The 18,310-nt window shown below is 36.6% G+C and overlaps 2 protein-coding genes across 2 annotated transcripts in view; both read right to left on the bottom strand.

The window, feature by feature from the left end:
- The window catches only part of tacc1 (transforming, acidic coiled-coil containing protein 1), a 43,951-nt gene extending 41,953 nt beyond the window's left edge, over nt 1-1,998 (bottom strand). Inside the window, exon 1 of the mRNA XM_027174747.2 lies at nt 1,796-1,998. The gene's annotated coding sequence lies outside the window, so the exon portion shown is untranslated. The remainder of the gene's footprint in view (nt 1-1,795) is intronic.
- Nucleotides 1,999-2,846: 848 nt separating this feature from the next.
- On the bottom strand, nt 2,847-17,666 carry ddhd2 (DDHD domain containing 2). The gene is made up of 17 exons (XM_027174767.2): nt 17,404-17,666; nt 15,037-15,181; nt 14,498-14,685; nt 12,952-13,041; nt 12,713-12,827; nt 12,086-12,175; nt 11,489-11,624; nt 11,130-11,338; nt 10,422-10,489; nt 10,096-10,227; nt 9,431-9,517; nt 8,924-9,058; nt 8,419-8,574; nt 8,226-8,331; nt 6,601-6,747; nt 6,205-6,349; nt 2,847-5,940 (listed from the first exon to the last, which is right to left on the bottom strand). Exons 2-17 carry the CDS (start codon nt 15,167-15,169, stop codon nt 5,865-5,867), a joined length of 2,013 nt encoding a protein of 670 aa, XP_027030568.1. The 5' UTR covers nt 15,170-15,181; nt 17,404-17,666; the 3' UTR covers nt 2,847-5,864.
- Nucleotides 17,667-18,310: the final 644 nt, after the last annotated feature.

The following is an 18,310-nucleotide window of genomic DNA, read 5'->3' as shown; positions in this document are numbered from 1 at the left end:
ATTTTATTTATATTACACCTTACTACACTTAAAAGACCATGAAAATCACGCATCATGTTCAGCTTCTTCTTACTAAGCAACAAAATCCCCAAAATGAGCGAGGACTGTGGGTATGATAAGCTTAATTTACGTGCGATCGGTTATCATTTAAACACATTTACGTCTTTCTCCTGTTGTTAAGTTTCATTTTAAAGTAGATAAATAAAGTTAAAAATAGGAACAGGACATGTAACATGACATGACAAGGTTTAAATTATTATTATTATTATTATTATTATTATTATTATTAATTTATGACTTAATTTACCTTTAATCTATTCATGACTCATTCACAGCAACACTTTTGTCCACAATATTATTTCAAAATTTTTTAACATTCACTTTCAGTGAACTCTCGCCACGCAGCAGAAAATGAAACTTCCCTTTCAAAGAAGAAATACTCCTACAGCTGCCCAAAATACAGCAACTTGCTGTCAAGTCTTCCCATGAAACAATATTCCGTGTTGAATATTGGTGTATGTTGGCACACTTTGCTCTGTACTGGGAATTTCCTCTCTACTAAAAAAGAACATGATGTAAACTGTGTCTGGGTTTAGTAAGTTCATACAATCTAAACCGTTCCCACGTCTCATTCACGATAGCTTGTTTTTCCTGAAAAGCTAAAAGCATTTAAGGACTCTAAGATAAATCACAGTGGCTGTATTTGAACTTTCAGACATGTAGAACAGAAGCAATGTCAGACACAGCAAACAGACCAGGAAACATAGCAGGCATAAAGCAGAGAAGGGGAAAACTAAACCACATGCCAATACAAGTGTTGCATTTTCACACATAACACTTACGGCATTTAGCAGACACCATTATCCAGAGTGACTTACAACTGAGGGTTAAGGGCCTTGCTCAGGGGCCCAGCATTGGCGGACCTGAGGTTCAAACCCATGACCTTCCGATCAGTAGCCCAACACCTTAACCACTGAGCTACCACATCCCACACTCAACAGTCTTACACTTGGAATTGTGCAATAACAAAAAGTCTGTTGGTGGCAACACCATGTTTATAAAAAAAATAAAAAAGATATCAGAAGAAAATATCCAAATGAATCCAGGTGCCAGGAAAAAGATAGTTACTGAAATCATCACTCTTTACAAACGTGGTGAGAAGAAAAGCATCTCGACATGCAAAAAAAATCAAACCTGTTGTAGTCGATGAGCTACAATATACATTTTTATCATCTTAGCGTGTATTGCTGCAAAAATATTTTAAAATCCACCAATGAGAATCGTTAAACAGTTACAAATACAGTGGGAAATAAAATAGCAAAACAAAAACAAAACATGTTAACGGACAAAAAATATTTATTCCCGTTCATTCGATCTCATTTTTGTTAAGCAGGTTAATTTTACACTATCTCAGTTGTTTGTTTTGGTGTGATGACTTATAAACTTACACGAGCCCTGATGTAAAATACACAGGTTAACACTTTCAATAATTCAGTAATACATGTAAGCTTAAGGTCCTAGAAAGAATCATGTAAATAACATTTAGAGATAAAGTTAATTGAACAGATGATAAGTATTGTTAGTCTTGTTATGATATCGAAAACCGTGATACATTTCAAATCGGTATAAATTTATTGATTCAGCTGTTTATAACGTGAATACGCTGACATTAACATGACAACATAACATGAAATCATAACTATTGGATTTGATAAAGCTATAAAAGTGTGATACATGATTGAAATCGCACAAAAACGGTACATCGTCAATACCCTTAAGAGTTTTGTTTACTTACCTCTTGTTTGCGGTGTTTGGACTCAATATAACTTGTTTGTGGATTTGTCCAAAATATTTATTCCAGCTGTTAAACGGAGTTAAATGTCCGGCTTCGGACTGAGTAACTTTCAGTAAGCAAAAGGAAAAGGAAAGGAGGAAAAGGAGGGTTTTAAACACTGCTGTGTTTAGTTGAGTAACGGAATGTATGAATGAATCTGCTACGGATCATTTTCAACCAATCGGAGCTCACCGCCTCATCCGGGCATTGTTGCCGTACAACTCTTTGCATGCTATCTAAGTGGCTAGCTAAGAATAATAATTTCGTATAAAACGCACGGAAAACGTTAATGAACACAACATTTTCGATATTTTCCAGTTAATTATAGATAATGTTAATTTAACAACGAAAAGCATGGTTTAATCCAGCCCTTAAATTACGTCACAGAGAGCTAACGTGCTAGTAAATTAGCAAAGCCTCATAATAAGAATCAGGTTTATTGGCCAAGTGTGTTCACACACACAAGGAATTTGGTTTCAGCTGTTGGTGACTCTTAAAAGTACAGACATCAATAACACTATACATGTTGCTTGGACTATACAAGACAAAAACTGTCTAATACTAACAATGGTTTATGGGAAACAGTTTTTCAGTGTATAGAAAACATTATGAAATCTATTGTTGGGTTAAATTTAAGACCAAGACCTTGGGCAACTGAGTTGAAGTCAAGTTAAGATGAGTTTAACAGGGGTCCATGATGTGACCAGCAACACACATGACCGAGTCCATGTTAAGGTTGTTTACCTTCCTAACCCGTGATTACATTTTATTTCAAATAACTAAAATATCTCATCTACTTTGGTGTTATCATTTTGTAGAAATATGTGCACTGGATATACATAGGAAATATTAAGCCAAGATCATTCTTCTAGGAAGTTCTTGGAGTGTAATACTTTATTATTCAGTGGCATTGCTACATTTGTGCTCACAACACCAGTCTTAAGTACGACAAAACTAGCAAAAACACTTCTGTACATGAGTAGAACATCGTCAGATATTATTGGAGACACTCTAGGTGTGGAAAATATTTATTTTAATACGTTGAGACATTATTATAACAAGACATTAATATGTAAACTGCATATCAGTTGAAGAAATGGGACAGTATTAAAACTTTGGATAAATATGTGATATATTAGAATATTTCAGTGTTTCAACATTTCTCATGTTTTAGTTCTGCAGTTTTCTAACATACGCACGCGCGCGCACACACACACACACACACACACACACACACACACACACACACACACACACACACACACACACACACACACACACATTTAAATAAATGTGTGAATGAGCGAATGAACTGAATCAGATGTTTTACAGAACAAAAGACCTGGGCTGTAAAATGTGTTTCCTGTTCATCATATGGTTCACTATTTGAACTATAGCTAATTTCTAGTGGACTTATATATTAACTTTATAATTACCCACAGCATAAACCTTTAATCAATTAAAAATAAATATCATCCGGATGTAACTCTTCCCAAAGCAGGCAGACATCATATATAAATATAATGAAAAGATGTTGCATAATGACCAAATAATAGTTGGTAATTTGTAATTAAATTATTGGATTAGCAGTTTTAGCTGATGTAACCCTTCACCTATCTGAGTAATCTTGTGTCACCTCGATTTGGCTGCTTTAAATCTACACTGACGCAGCATCTTTAACATCTTTCGGAGTAAATGGAGACTGTTTTGAGTACATTAATGTGAAATAAAATATCGGTGTACACTCAGTCCAATTTACTGGGAACACACATGCAGTTACTTTATCAGCCAAACATGTGGCAGCCATACAATGCATAAAAAAACATGTAAAATCATGAACTTTGATGCATTTTCAAATCAAAGTTCACATTTTTATCTTTATCTATCCATAGCCTGCGCCTATGATTCCTGTCCTTAGCTGACATGATTGGAACCCAGTGTACTCATCTGCTATTGACAAACCATGACAATCCAAGCCAAGGTTTGATTCTTTGTGCATGTTGAAATGTTTTTCTGATAACTACAGTACAGTTGTAAAGATTATTTGAGTTATTACAGGTGTTTGATGTGTACAGGTGTTCCTATTAAAGTGGATAGTGTAGTGAGTATATGTTCAACATAGCGAAGCATAGATTTAACATCAGTTACATCAGCCACAAAACTGAACCAAAACTGAACTGTCAAATCTAACACAAATATTTGTAATGGAAATGATCAGTCTCTGATTAGTGATCAAGTCTCTCTCCACTGCCTCATATAATGCCTCATACAATGAATGAGGGAATGATATCAGACGTTTAACGTCCAATCCACAGTTGCTTTAACACATCTGACATACCTCATCAGTCAGTCCTCTCAATCAACCTGTTTTACCTCAGACAACAGTTAAATTCTTAATAAATTAATATAATGTCTGTAAATGCAAGAAAATGCTTAAACGTGCATTAAATAAAGTCCCAGAAGAACTAAATAAAACATTCATAAAGTGGTGTACTACACTGGCATTTAGCATGTGAGTCCACGTGCTTTTAGTAAGAGGCACAAACCTGAGACAGCAATACTGATACGTAATAAACTGTCTGTGAAACTTAAACTAGACTTAAGATCTTATGCCTGAGTGTGCTATTGCATAGTGTAGGTAATGAAGCCACAGGCAGAGCTCACTGAATTAATTGTTGTTTAACTGGCAAACATGTTCTCATTCTTAGATGAGGTGAGATTCTGAGATGCCTCAAGGCTAAAAAGTAGCCATTCGGCTAGCAACAACAGCTAATACATAACATGATCCTAATAGTTAGTCTTTAAGTTTTTTTCATACAAATATTTTAGAACAGGGTCAGGAAAAATGTGTGGAAATCTTTAGCACACATTTTAGAAGAATTTATACTTAACCAGCTAGCTAAAATTTACCCTCTTGTCAATTTAAAGCTAGCAGGCCATCAGTTCATGTCAAGTCAATACTGTTTAAATATTTCTTTCTGTATTAGCCAGTTAGTTTAAACTTTTAATCAAGTAATAGTATAAACATGTATACAGTTATCTAACATTGTGGCAGTTATCTACAAATTATTACAATAATATTACATAAAATCGTGTCTTAATACAAAGGAGTCATTAGAATTTTAATACCTGGTCAGTGCTAATAAGCAAGTCAGCTAACCTTGAGCTAGCTTATGCTCCCGATCTGTGTTGCCTAGCAATAGAGTTTTCACAAATTTGTTAGCAAGCATGATTTGCTTACTGTCAAAAATAAGAAAGGCATCTCAAATCCACCTCCTCCCATTTTCAGTGGTTTACACATCTAACTAATCACACTCCTTTCTGCCTTCAACCGCGGTTTCGAGATAAGACTCTGTAGCAATCAGCAGATTACTGGCCTCGCTGTGAAATTGGCGCAAATCTGAGTTAACCTCAAAATAATCAAATATGTCCTTTACATGCAAATGCAGCACTGTATGTTTCTAAATCACCACTACTAAATGAAATAATTTGTGCTTGTAGTCACCTGACTCATATATATTGTATTCAGAAACCCTATAGCACCTGGTCCTTGAGGACTGCAAGTTGTGTATCGCTTGTTTAAAGGAGCACTTTGTAATTTTTAGTGCCCTTGCCTGCTTACAAGGCTAACTGTGAATAAAGCACAAAAACTCTATAACACTACATATGCCTTTTGGGTTTGATGTTAAAAAAAAAAAAAAAGAGCAGGGTTGATCAGCTCTATAACAGCTGGGGTCAGAGCCAATTCTGGCCCATGAAAATGTAAACAGAAGCCTGTAATAATGTACCTCACCTCTCTTTCTTGCTAATAAAGAAACTAGTGCATGGCAGCGCATCGCAATTTTACAAATCACAGGCATCTTAGAATTTCCGTCACTATTATAGGCCTGTGTAATTACAAACTGCACCTTCAAAAGGTTACATATGTAAACCTGAAGATGGAGAAGGAGCGCTGATTTATTTTGGCAATCTAGAAAGTTATTATGACATGTAATATTATCATCACAGAGAACTCTGTGAGTCTGGATCATTACTGCTGAGGAGATCTGCAACCACTGTCCCCGTAAATCTCCTTGAGAACCAGCAGAGCCGTGTCCTCCGACTCCCTGCAACAGAAAAAAGTTCAAAAGTGTTTAACCTTCATAGTTACATGATCACAGAAAACATGAGATTAAATGTATGTCTGAACCTTCACACAGCTACTAAACTGTTTAAGTATCGGTATAATTGTCATATTGTGGTGGACAATGACCACAAACTGTGGATTTTCTGTGCTTACACTGAATTTGATAGATGGTGTGTGTGTGTGTGTGTGTGTGTGTGTGTGTGTGTGTGTGTGTGTGTGTGTGTGTGTGTGTGTGTTCACTCACCAGTAGCACAGATGACTCTGAATGGCGAACAAATATTCATTAAAGCTTTCGATCGGTTTCTCCTGGAGGACATAATCGATACGCCGGCCACCGTTCAGCTTTCCAACCTTGATCGTTTTGTTCTCCTCCTGTTCCAGGGGTGAGGCTGAAAAATGCAAAAAATGCTCATTAAAGCAGCAGTATGTGATGATTAATGATTTAAGTGCTACACTATATATTTCTAAACCGGCTGCTCTAACAGTTCAGTACATGTTAACTATATTAGTCTCTTTATAGCATCTTTTTAAATATCAAATAAACCGCATTACCAACCCAACCCAAGGCAAATGTTATTCAAGACACACACACACAAACACACAAACACACAGACACACACACACATCATATGTGACTCACTTTCTATTTCCTCGGCCGCGCATACAGCTGTAGCCGCGTCATTTCCCACAGCCTGCGCCGGGACAGGAAGCTGAGAGAAACTCTGCCAAACTGTCCGTAAAGACCCCAGCATGTCGAAGCCGACACGCGTCAAACCTTCCCTCAGCTCTGTACAGAACATCGACACATTCACAATGAAACTTACACATGAACAGTCAAATGTACACTCTAATACACACACTCAATCTTACCCTCTAACACACACACTCAATCATACCCTCTAACACACACTCAAACTTACCCTCTAACACACACTCAATCTTACCCTCTAACACACACACTCAATCTTACCCTCTAACACACACTCAAACTTACCCTCTAACACACACTCAATCTTACCCTTTAACACACACACTCAAATTTACCCTCTAACACACTCTCAAATTTACCCTCTAAAACACTCAATCTTACCCTCTAACACACACTCAATCTTACCCTTTAACACACACACTCAAATTTACCCTCTAACACACACACTCAAATTTACCCTCTAACACACACACTCAAATTTACCCTCTAACACACACACTCAAATTTACCCTCTAACACACACACTCAAACTTACCCACAAACACACACACACATATTTACCCTCTAACACACACTCAAACTTACCCTCTAACACACACTCAAACTTACCCTCTAACACACACTCAAATTTACCCTCTAACACACACTCAAATTTACCCTCTAACACACACTCAAACTTACCCTCTTACACATTCAAACTTACCCTCTTACACACACTTAAACTTACCCTCTAACACACACTCAAACTTACCCTCTAACACACACTTAAACTTACCCTCTAACACACACTCAATCTTACCCTCTAACACACACTCAACTTACCCTCTAACACATTCAAGCTTACCCTCTAACACACTCAAGCTTACCTTATAACACACACTCAAATTTACCCTCTAACACACACTCAAACTTACCCTCTAACACACACTCAAACTTACCCTCTAACACACACTCAAATTTACCCTCTAACACACACTCAAATTTACCCTCTAACACACACTCAAATTTACCCTCTAACACATTCAAACTTACCCTCTAACACACACTTAAACTTACCCTCTAACACACACTCAAACTTACCCTCTAACACACACTTAAACCTACCCTCTAACACACACTCAACTTACCCTCTAACACACACTCAACTTACCCTCTAACACACACTCAACTTACCCTCTAACACACACTCAAATTTACCCTCTAACACATTCAAGCTTACCCTCTAACACACTCAAGCTTACCTTATAACACACACTCAAATTTACCCTCTAACACACACTCAAACTTACCCTCTAACACACTAACCCACACTAGCATTCAAACCTACACTCACACTTACATTCTAACTGAGAGTTGCACTCAATCTCAAACTTGCACTTACATTCTATCACCTGCATTCTAACACACACTAACATTAACACCTACATTCTAACATACACTAACACTCACACTTACATTCTAAGATACACCAACACACACTGTACATGCATTTTTTTTAAACAAACCCACATGCAAACCTTTAAAAGACATGACACTAATAAAGTACCAGAATTTACCCAGGTGCATCCTTTTCCTGCCCTTGTGATGGGGCATCAGCATGGGTGCTACCTCCTCATCTGGAGGCAAAATCATAGGCTCGATCCTGTATGCCACCGGATCAAACTACACAAAATGATGAGCTAGTATTAACATCTGATTCAATGAAGATTTGATTAGTCATTCAATCTGGTTTTATTAAAGCAAACCCACCGGATGGAAGATGTTATAGAAGCTCCTGCAGGTGGGGAAGCTGTAGTTGGGGTCGATCCTCTTCAGGCCTCGGACGGTCAGGAACATTCCAATAGGAGAGCCGAAAGCAAAAAAGGCCTGGGGCTGGAAGCTGAGCTGCGGGTAATTGATTGAGACCTGTGGGAAATCAGTGAGGGTCATTTATAATGCAGAGGGTTTTGGAATAGGTTTGTCATATCAGAGTATATCCTGAGTTCAGGACTCTGTGTGTGTATGTGTGTGTGTGTGTGTGTGTGTGTGTGTGTGTGTGTGTGTGTGTGTGTGTGTATGTGCCTGAATATTGAACTTAACAATGTGTCATTTTCATTCACTGCTTTTACTGAATTAAAGTTAATTGGTCGATTCTATGGATCACCACCTCACTACCACCCTTTATTTACACCACCCTAAAATTCTTTTGCTGTAGAAACTAAATCATCCACACATTAAACTTTTCTTTATGTTACGCTCTTATAAATATTAGTACCTGTCCAATCCCCATATCAAAGTGCTGGTAGTCAACGGCGCTGGTTTTAGGCTGACTCTCTCGGATGAGAATTTCAGAAGAATTTCTCTCCTCTGAATGAGAAGAATGTTTTCCCGTGTGGGCTGCAGATCTGTGCTGGATCAGCAAGGGGAAAATCAGGGTCAGGACAAACACCTCACTACAAGACAATGGACTCGTATCAGTTCTAACTTCCAGACAAACACTCTGCAGCGCCACGCGGTCTGACAGGAAGTTGGATATAATTCACGGCAGAGTGACTGTAAAACCATCTATTCTGTATTCAAAGTGTTTGTGTTCATTATAATTATACTTAATATCTGTGCTATCATTTACTGCTATCCTAATGTCCTAAAATAATCTGTACATTTTGCTCTTCCCAAAGTACGTAGCATTGTTTTTGTCTGTGTAGATGTTTTCGGTTTTAAATCCCAGCCAAGGAAACTAAACAGGAAGATGGTAAAGTCTCAAAAAAGAAGCATTAAATACCTTCCGTTTGTTCACGTAGTTCATAATCTTCTTACAAGGCCCAAGAGGGATTCCTAGGTCTCTCAGGTCGCTCTGAGAGCACAGCATCTGGAACAAACCATCTAAATCAATAAGCAGTATATCACACGGATCCCATGTTTAGTATTTATTAAATCTACCTGGACACATTGTTAATAAACACTTCATTATTATGCTCCTCTTTAGGTTCACAATATAACTGTCAGTTGATATAAGGTGCAGTAGTAGATTTTTGGAATATATGTAGAACATGATAAAAAATAATAATGGCCTTTGATAAATACTGTATTAAAACTGGTTTCTTCCAGCACAGAATGCTTATTTGTATATACAGATGCAGCTCCTGTCAGTCATTTTATACATATTAGTCTATAAGCTACCACAGGTCCTGGGGCGGAGCTTCACCAAAAAGGGTGGGGATACTTCTTATGGACCTTTAAAGCATCGGATTTAAACTTTAACATTAGGACGTGATAAAGGAGAATAATGTGAAACAATTAAGTTCGATAACTAATGGAATAAAAAATTCTTTTTGGCCCAGATGTGTGAGCTTAAAGGAATAATTAATGTGGCCCAATCACAGTGTGTGAACATTTGAGTTTAAATAAATAAATAAATAAATAAATAAATAGATTAGAAACGCAAACCAGAGACTCCATGTCCATTTGTTCCTTCTGAAGGATTCTGAGATGTTCTTCCATGACGATGTTCATTAGTGCCTCATGTAGACTTTCACAGGAGGTGAAGTCTGACACAGAGGAAGGACCTGGGTGTTCATCCTGAATAACAAAAAAGAAGTCTTCAGTTCTGTCAGTTACATTTTTGAACTTGCACTATGCTCATGACTGGTATGCAATATAACATATAAGTACTACAGTGTAAGGAAGTCCAGTACAACACAGTTTCTAAAATTACACAAATCATCGATCTACTGATGCCAACCCTCACTTTATAAATAAGCTATGTAACAAACCTCTGCTGCATTGGTGCTTTCTGCTCCTGTCTTCTGGTTGGTCAGAAGGTCAAAGAGAATTAATGAACCTAAGAGAAAATGAATCTTTATTTTAGTTTATTCATTGAAGTGTTTACCAAAATGACTATTTTTACATTCTACTGTCATTATCTTACATGTTAAATACTATAATTTATCATTTAACTTTTATTTCCAGGCCTGGGCTGTATAAAGTTGTATATGCTTGCTTTCCAGACCCAAGCTGTGTAATGTAGTTGTGTAAAGTAGCTGTTTAAAGAAGCTGTGGAAAGTAGCTGTGGAAATTAGCTGTGGAAAGTAGATGTGGAAAGTTGTGTATGGTTGCTTTACAGATCCAGGCTGTATAAAATAGCTGTTTAAAGTTGGATTACAGTCCCAGGATGTAAAGTTGTGTGTAGAAACTTTAGGCTGATTAAGTTATTTGTGAAAATGAGCTATTAACCTCCTTTACAAACGCAAAGAAAAGTAGTTGGATAATGATGCTTTACAGACCCAGGCTGTGTAAAGTAGTTGGATAATGATGCTTTACAAACCCAGACTGTGTAAAGTAGTTATTTAAGATTTTTAAAGACCCTTGGTGTGTAAAATAACTGTGTAAAATAGCTATGTAAATTAGATGTGTAAAGAAGTTGTTTAAGGTTTTTTTTAAGACCTTTGGTGTGTAAAGTAAAGTAAAGTAAAGTAGCAGACCCAGGCTGTGTCCTGCCACTGACACGGATCCAGTGAATTGTGGGTTTCTTTGAAGAAAGATGCTGTGTAGGCGGTTGATCTCTGAGGCTACCGTGTCCACAATGGTCTGGCAGTAGGTGGCACTATTGTAGAAGAACAGGTCCAACACTGTATCATTGGCAAACTGGCGTAGGCCCCTGATGCTGGGCAAAGTGATCCGCTCCATATCTCTGTAAAAGGGTTTAATTCAGTTTAACCGATTTAATATTATAATTTCTATAACTAATTATTGTTGCCTCTTGCAAACACATGATACTTTATTTATACTGTGATTCTGTAATCCATCCAAATTTTAACCCAAATATTGAACCTAATTTAACCTGTCGACTCCTGTGCTTTCTCCATGTAGAACTTTGTGCCAGTTAACAGGCAGAAACTCCACTCGACCTTTGTTGTTATCACTGGAGCGGAAATGACTTTTGGTGAGCGCGAGAGCAGTGCTGCGGAACTCATTTACTGAAAACAGAGAAAAAGTAAACCTCCGTTGCAATTGGAATAATAAAGTTAAGTGTGATTAACGTTAAATAATTAACATTACATTTTATTTACTGCTTTTATTTGTATAAAAGTGTAAAACTTTGCCTTGTATTTCAACACGTTTTTAGTTTTCGCAAAAGTTCATTTATTTCAGCACTGATCTCTTCAATTGTCGCCATCGACTTTTGACCGCAGTTATTAACCTTCTGTCAAAGCAACACATTTTTAAACTTTTCCTAAATGTCTGAATGTCTGATTCATTCATGTTCAAGGATACAAAATTCTAAAATCAGTTTTTGCGTTCATTCAGCAGGAAGACGAATATGGAAAGGAAATTACAGTGTGTTAGTGTGTGTGTGTGCATATGTGTGTGTGTGTGTGTGTGTGTGTGTGTGTGTGTGTGTGTGTGTGTGTGTGTGTTTGTGTGTGTAAAATCTCACCACATTGTACGATTCCTCTTAAACGCATATCACACGCCGGCCCAATGCCATGAACCATGAACACCAAGTGATCCACGATGTCTGGTTCTCCTGCACAACACACACAAACATAGACACACACAGACACACACACCATACACACAAACACAGACACACACACACGCACACCAACAATTTCACTCTCGTTAGAAAGCATTCCATCGGCTCAAGTTTCTTTTATGGAATTTTAAAGTAGCAACTCCAACACACACAATCTTTATTCTTAGCACAGATATTTTCTCAGAAATGTATTTAAAAAATATGTAATTGTATTACATATGAAAAACAAACATAACAAATTAGTAATTAAAATATTGTTACTAATTATTGTTAATAATAGGTTTGACATTTAAGGAAATCATTTTGGGCTTTAAATGGTGAGAATGACTGGCTCTTTTTTTAACCACACTGTCAGGCATGGTGCGTAAACTTGGGGGTATTTCTGATTTCTAATCATGCTCATATGACAGGAACAAACTATTTATTTTAGATTTAATAATCAAGTAATGTATTATTCAATAGAGAAAAGCACTCATGGTCCCAAAAAACAACATGGATGGAGAATACAGCTATCAATGTCACACTCACCCTGTGGGATTTGCACAGGAATATTCTCCAGTCCTCTTTTCAGTGTTCTGGCATGCGTTCTTTCAGTCGGAGATGGAGGACAGTCAAAGGAATAGTACGGGTGTTGGGTTATCAGCTGGAGAAAAACACACTCTAAATTGTAGAAACACTGTGAAAAACAAACACCTAGAAATCTGCGATGTAATGCGGCTTTTGTCCGGCAGGTGTCACTGTGTCACTGCGACAGATTGTAAGAATACCTTCGGGGTGTGAAAGATGACTGTTTCTCCTGTGGGCAGCTTTACGTTTGTTTTCCACTCGTCGAGAGAAACAGAGATCATGTAGAAATCCTGTTTAACATAAAACGTGTTGATTTTATTTCTACAGAGCGTTTCTTCAGTTCAAAATGTTTATTCCCTCTCAAGGTTTCTACCTCATGTCAGGGAGTTTTTCTTTGACAGCGTCACCTTTTTTTTAAATCTAGTCCTGCCATGAATACATCATTTCACATAACAGATGTTTGCATATAATCCACAAGACACAATAATAACTAAATTTATACAAATGATCCAGTTCTACAGTTTAAATACAGTACGCTTGATTATACCCGCCTAGGACAAGCAAAAGTCTCATGAACATCTATAACAAAAAATAAAAACAGTTGCTGTTCATCCAGGAAACATACAGTGTTAAGAATCGTGAACTGGTTCGTTTGTGTGAATTCTGTTATTATTGTGTCTTGTGAACTGTATGTAAAGATCTGTCAAGTGAAATGGCTTATTAAGGGCGGTACTAAATAAAAGCAAACAAAAAAATATATTTTTGATATCTCTTTTTCCCTCAGGCTATCAGACTAATTAACAGTAATAACTAATACACCTACAGCATAATTTCACAACATGTTATGCCACACACTGCATTTCAACTCCAACAGCTCAACACTGGACTATACACACACTACATTTATACTATATTTACACACTGGACTATACATACACCCTGCATTTTATTTAATATAATAATCTATTTGACATTAATCTATCTGTTACCACTGGACATTTCTGTATCTGTACAGTCTGTTGCACCTTAACATATTACATATATATTTACACTTATACATACATATACATATCATATATAATATCGTATATAATGTGTAGTGCATTGTAAATATGTCCAATAGTACACATCTTTTTCACAGTTGCACATTTTCACCCGATTGTAAACTGTTCTTAATTTCTGTTTAATTACTGTATGTAAACTGTTCTGCAATTTCTGGAACTCGCTCCCAAGAATTTCACTCACCGTGGCACACGTGCTGTGGTGATGTGACAATAAAAGTGACTTGACTTGACTTTTAAAATTATTAACATTTTGCAGATTCTGCAAGACGTACTGTATGTAAACCTATGATCAAGGTGGTGGTAGCATCATTGTCAGATCACGGACTGGGAGTAAGATTATTAACCAGGCAAAAACATAAGGCAAAATCAACGAGATAAACAAGTAAAATTCGAGCCATTAGCAAACGAGGCATCTGAAGTAGAACAGTAGTCGAAAAAGATCAAAAGCATAGAAAGATGAGCGTAAACACATTTGGGGATGACAGAATGAGAGGCTTATAAACAAGCACAGTGATGGGAATTTTTGTCTCTGAGAAAGACAAAGCTTTTATGTTGTGCTCCATGTATAAACAGTCTTTGTGAAGATTTCGACTTTGGTGTTATACTGTATAACCTGTATAATCGATTATGAGCATGTGACTAATCCACAGGAGCAACATGGATAAAGGAAAAAGACTCTGACCTCCAGCATTTCGCTGATCTCCTCGGTGTAGGGAGTGAAATGCATCTCCTTGTTTCCTTTGTGAAACCAGGAACATCTGCGCACTTCAGATGGCTCCTGATCCCAATACACGGCATAACGACGTCGCTCCTTTAATCTTACATCATAACGCCCGCCCCCTGTGGCCACCACCACCTCATCACCACTGCCTACACACACACAAACACACACGTAAGAAGTATATTTGTGTTTTAAGGTTTTGGCTCGTGTTTGAATGTTAGGGTGTATTCATGTAGGTCTGTAGGTATTTGTGTTACTGTTTATTGTAGTTGAATAGAGTATGTTCAAGTTTCAGAGTGTACTGGAATATATCATTGTGTATTAGTCAGAGAGTGTTGTGTGTCTGGAATTGTGGTAGAGTGTACTGAAATACAGTGACACACACAAAAAAAAAAAAACAACCCTAAATTACAATACAGAAACACACACACAAACTATAAATCACTGTATCACATGAACACACCACACACACTGTGAGTGTTATAAATGTGCACACAGACCACGTGTGTGAGCCTCCTCTAGCATCTGTGAATCTTCAGTGCTAAAAGGTTTCCATAAGTCTTTGCCGTCTGTCGTCTTCTTGTAGAACCAGTGATGCGGCACTGGTATATACAGCACAGGCTCTGTGTCCATCCTCCTTCCCGTCTGTCCCACACACACACAAGCACACGCACATACGCACATAAGCACACATTATTATCTTTCATCTTCAATACTGTCTAACATGTTTTATGTGGTATGCTTGCTTTATTAATAAATGCTTAGAGCTAGTTTTTATCAGACAGATCATTGGACAAACAGATAGATAATTAAAGTTGATTATGTTCCAACAACAGCACATCCCACTATGTGTATTCCTTTTAAACCAGAGCAAGCTGCTAATACTAGGATTACAAAATTTTAAACACAATAATGTCTAGAATTATTATTTATGGTGCTTGCAAAGCAACATTCTTGTTATTGTCCTGGACAAAACTTCGGCACGTAACTTGTCATGCAGCTTTTGTCCTAGACCCATGAATCAGGTGTCAAATTGACCGGCTCATTGAGGAGAGGTGTGCTATGACTTTATGGTATTCCGGAATTCCTGGTGCGGAAGCTCAAAAATGGCTTTTTTTCCCCATAGACTTCCATTATAAATTTTGGAGGTTTATAACTCGGCAAGTTTTCGAGCGATTTACACCGAACTCGACCAGCTCCTTTAGGACCTTACTCTGGACAAAGTTTTATTTCAGTAGCAACTTTTGTCCAAAAGTATTGGCACCCCACCGGGTATTCACTTGACGTCACGTTTAGCCCCGCCCCAAAATAAACGAAATCAAGAAGTTAGCACAACATGGACATGTTATATATCAAAACACTCAGCACGATGAGGGGAACTTGCCATGTGCAAGCACCATTCACATTTTCTTCAGGAAATGTACCGTTCTAGTTTATTATTATTCATTATTTTGTTTGTTCTCTCCTGCATATATTCAATGGGTTTGATAATCTGATAGTCACATGCATTTTCTTTTCTCTTGTCTCTTTTCTCCCATAGCGGTTGCATTATTTGCATTTTTTGCAAGTTTTGTTTTTCTTCTTCTTCTTCACTCCCCTTTCTTTCCTTCCCTTTCTTCTCATCCCCCCTCTCTTAGGAGTGGCTTTTGTGGCTTCCCATTTTTTTCTCTCTCCTCTATAAAGGTTCCTCTTTTGCTAAATTTCATGTCTCTCCTTATTATGTGAATTAATATTCTTTATGCTTTTCTTCTTCTATCTCCCTTTTCTTTTTTTTCCCCCTTTTGCTTTCTCTCCCAGTTTTTGGTATTAATATTCTAAAATACAAATTACTCTATATAAATTGATTAGAATTAGATTAGAAAGTGAAGTTATTGCCCTTCAAAGAAGAGAGCGGTTGTTAATAACATATTTATTAATTATTAATAATTAAATATATATATTTTATTTCATTGTCTGTGTTGTTGGTTCTGTGAACTGGAAACGTATGACACAAATTCCTTGCATATGCAAGCGTACTTGGCAATAAAACTGTTACTAATTCTGATTCTTATTCTGATTCTAAAAAAACCCTGTAATTTCTAATCTTACCTAATGCTGCAGTATGGCCCAACAAACAAACAAACTTCAAATCATTAAGTATAAAAGATTCACAGTTCAATATCAGCTCTAGTACTAATATTCAGCACAGGATCATTACATTATTAAAAGTGTTCCTAGCTAAAAATATAAAAGTTTAACCTTTACCATATATTCTGGTGTAAAACCCCCTTGTAATGATTCCACTGTTTACATTTCATTGCCGTTATCAGGTAAAGATCACATATCACATGTTTATTCTGACTCACTAGAGAGATAATAATATTATAAGCAGAAGGTGAGTCAAATATATGCTGAAGGTCAATCTGTGGGTTTATTATAAAAGAAACTAATATTTATAGGCAACCTATCTAGGAAAACATTTAAAATCATGTATGATGATTATTTTTGACTTCCAGAGACACAAGTTCATATTTAAGTGTAAAAAAAGTTAGAGGCTTGTTAATAAACAGTTGTTATTGTTATTATTATTGTTGTTGTTGTTGTGTTTGGTGTTTGATCTGTCATTTACTAGCAGGTTTATTTTGACAAAAAAAACAGACTATAATCCACCATAAACATCTTAACACCAAAAACACATTTAATTTATCCCTTGTTTAAATAAATAAGATACATGAATAAATTAAAGGTCGGCTTTTCAACATGGAAAAGAGTGAATTATGTCCAAGGTTTAGGTTAAAATATAAGAACAATTAAAACACACGATTTTAATGTGAACTCTGTACATAACAACTAATCATTAATAAACATAATATAACATCAGATCCTACCAGGCTCACTCACGCTCCTACGGATACACTGCGTGGACAAAAAGGAGAGTAAACACAGGAAAACGTCCGGTGAAGCGAAAGCTAAATTCAGCTTCTTAACAAAAAACCTCGAGAACAAATTCGGTTCGTGAACCGGCTCGCTTGTGGATTATCCTCCGTGCTGTAAACACATCGTTTGAAAGCATATTTTTCGAAAACGGATAACGGAATGTGCTATTTGTAGTCCATTTCCTTGAACGCATGGACTAATCAGATGCTCACGTCACATCCGGGTCCTGTACTGTTATTGTTATTGTAGTACTGACTGTATACTCATAATAAACATTATCATGGCCACCAGAATGATTTTAAATGAATAAAACGGTCAGGTTTCAGGACCCTAATAATGTTGTTAGTCTATTATGTGTAAAAAAAAAAAAATCTAAATAATTTTGTTTAGAGTTTTGAGAATTTTAGACTCAACAAGTTTTGTCTAAAATTAAGACATTTCAACAGTGACAGCACATCCTGAACGGATTTATTTTTCTTCTCACACTAGCAGTTTGCTTTTACAATTTGCAACCTATTAAACTATGTTACATACTTTTAGCGTGTAGTGTTGTGGATCTATTCCCTTCAATGTTCAATTATTTTTATATTTATTCTATTACATCATGGCTCACAAAGTAGTTCTTTCTGTATCATGAGCAATATTTTTAATGCTATTGTGTTGATTAGAAAAGAAAAAGCTGTAATCACTGTGTTTTTTAGAGAGAGAGAGAGAGAGAGAGAGAGAGAGAGAGATTTCAAGGGAATGACTTCACTATTATATATAACTTAATTATATTCAAGCTAAACATTTTATTAAAATGTGTGTCTGTGCACAAAGTTATAATAAGCCAAGAAACAAGAAAAGTGCAGATTTTTC

The sequence above is a fragment of the Tachysurus fulvidraco genome, chromosome 20, assembly GCF_022655615.1.
Source record: "Tachysurus fulvidraco isolate hzauxx_2018 chromosome 20, HZAU_PFXX_2.0, whole genome shotgun sequence".
NCBI classification, from domain to species: Eukaryota; Metazoa; Chordata; class Actinopteri; order Siluriformes; family Bagridae; genus Tachysurus; species Tachysurus fulvidraco.
The sequence above is the reverse complement of the archived record's forward strand: the minus strand, read 5'-3'. Positions and strand labels throughout refer to the sequence as shown.

Bases quoted from the DNA above. Each gene is read 5' to 3' on its own strand.
- ddhd2 (XM_027174767.2), bottom strand. From the start codon at position 15,169: ATGGACACAGAGCCTGTGCTGTATATACCAGTGCCGCATCACTGGTTC. The intron at 12,176-12,712 runs GTGAGTGTGACA...TGTGTTGTGCAG, and splicing joins TCCTGTGCAAATCCCACAGG to GAGAACCAGACATCGTGGAT. The intron at 9,059-9,430 runs GTATTTAATGCT...TTGCTGATCCAG, and splicing joins ACTACGTGAACAAACGGAAG to CACAGATCTGCAGCCCACAC.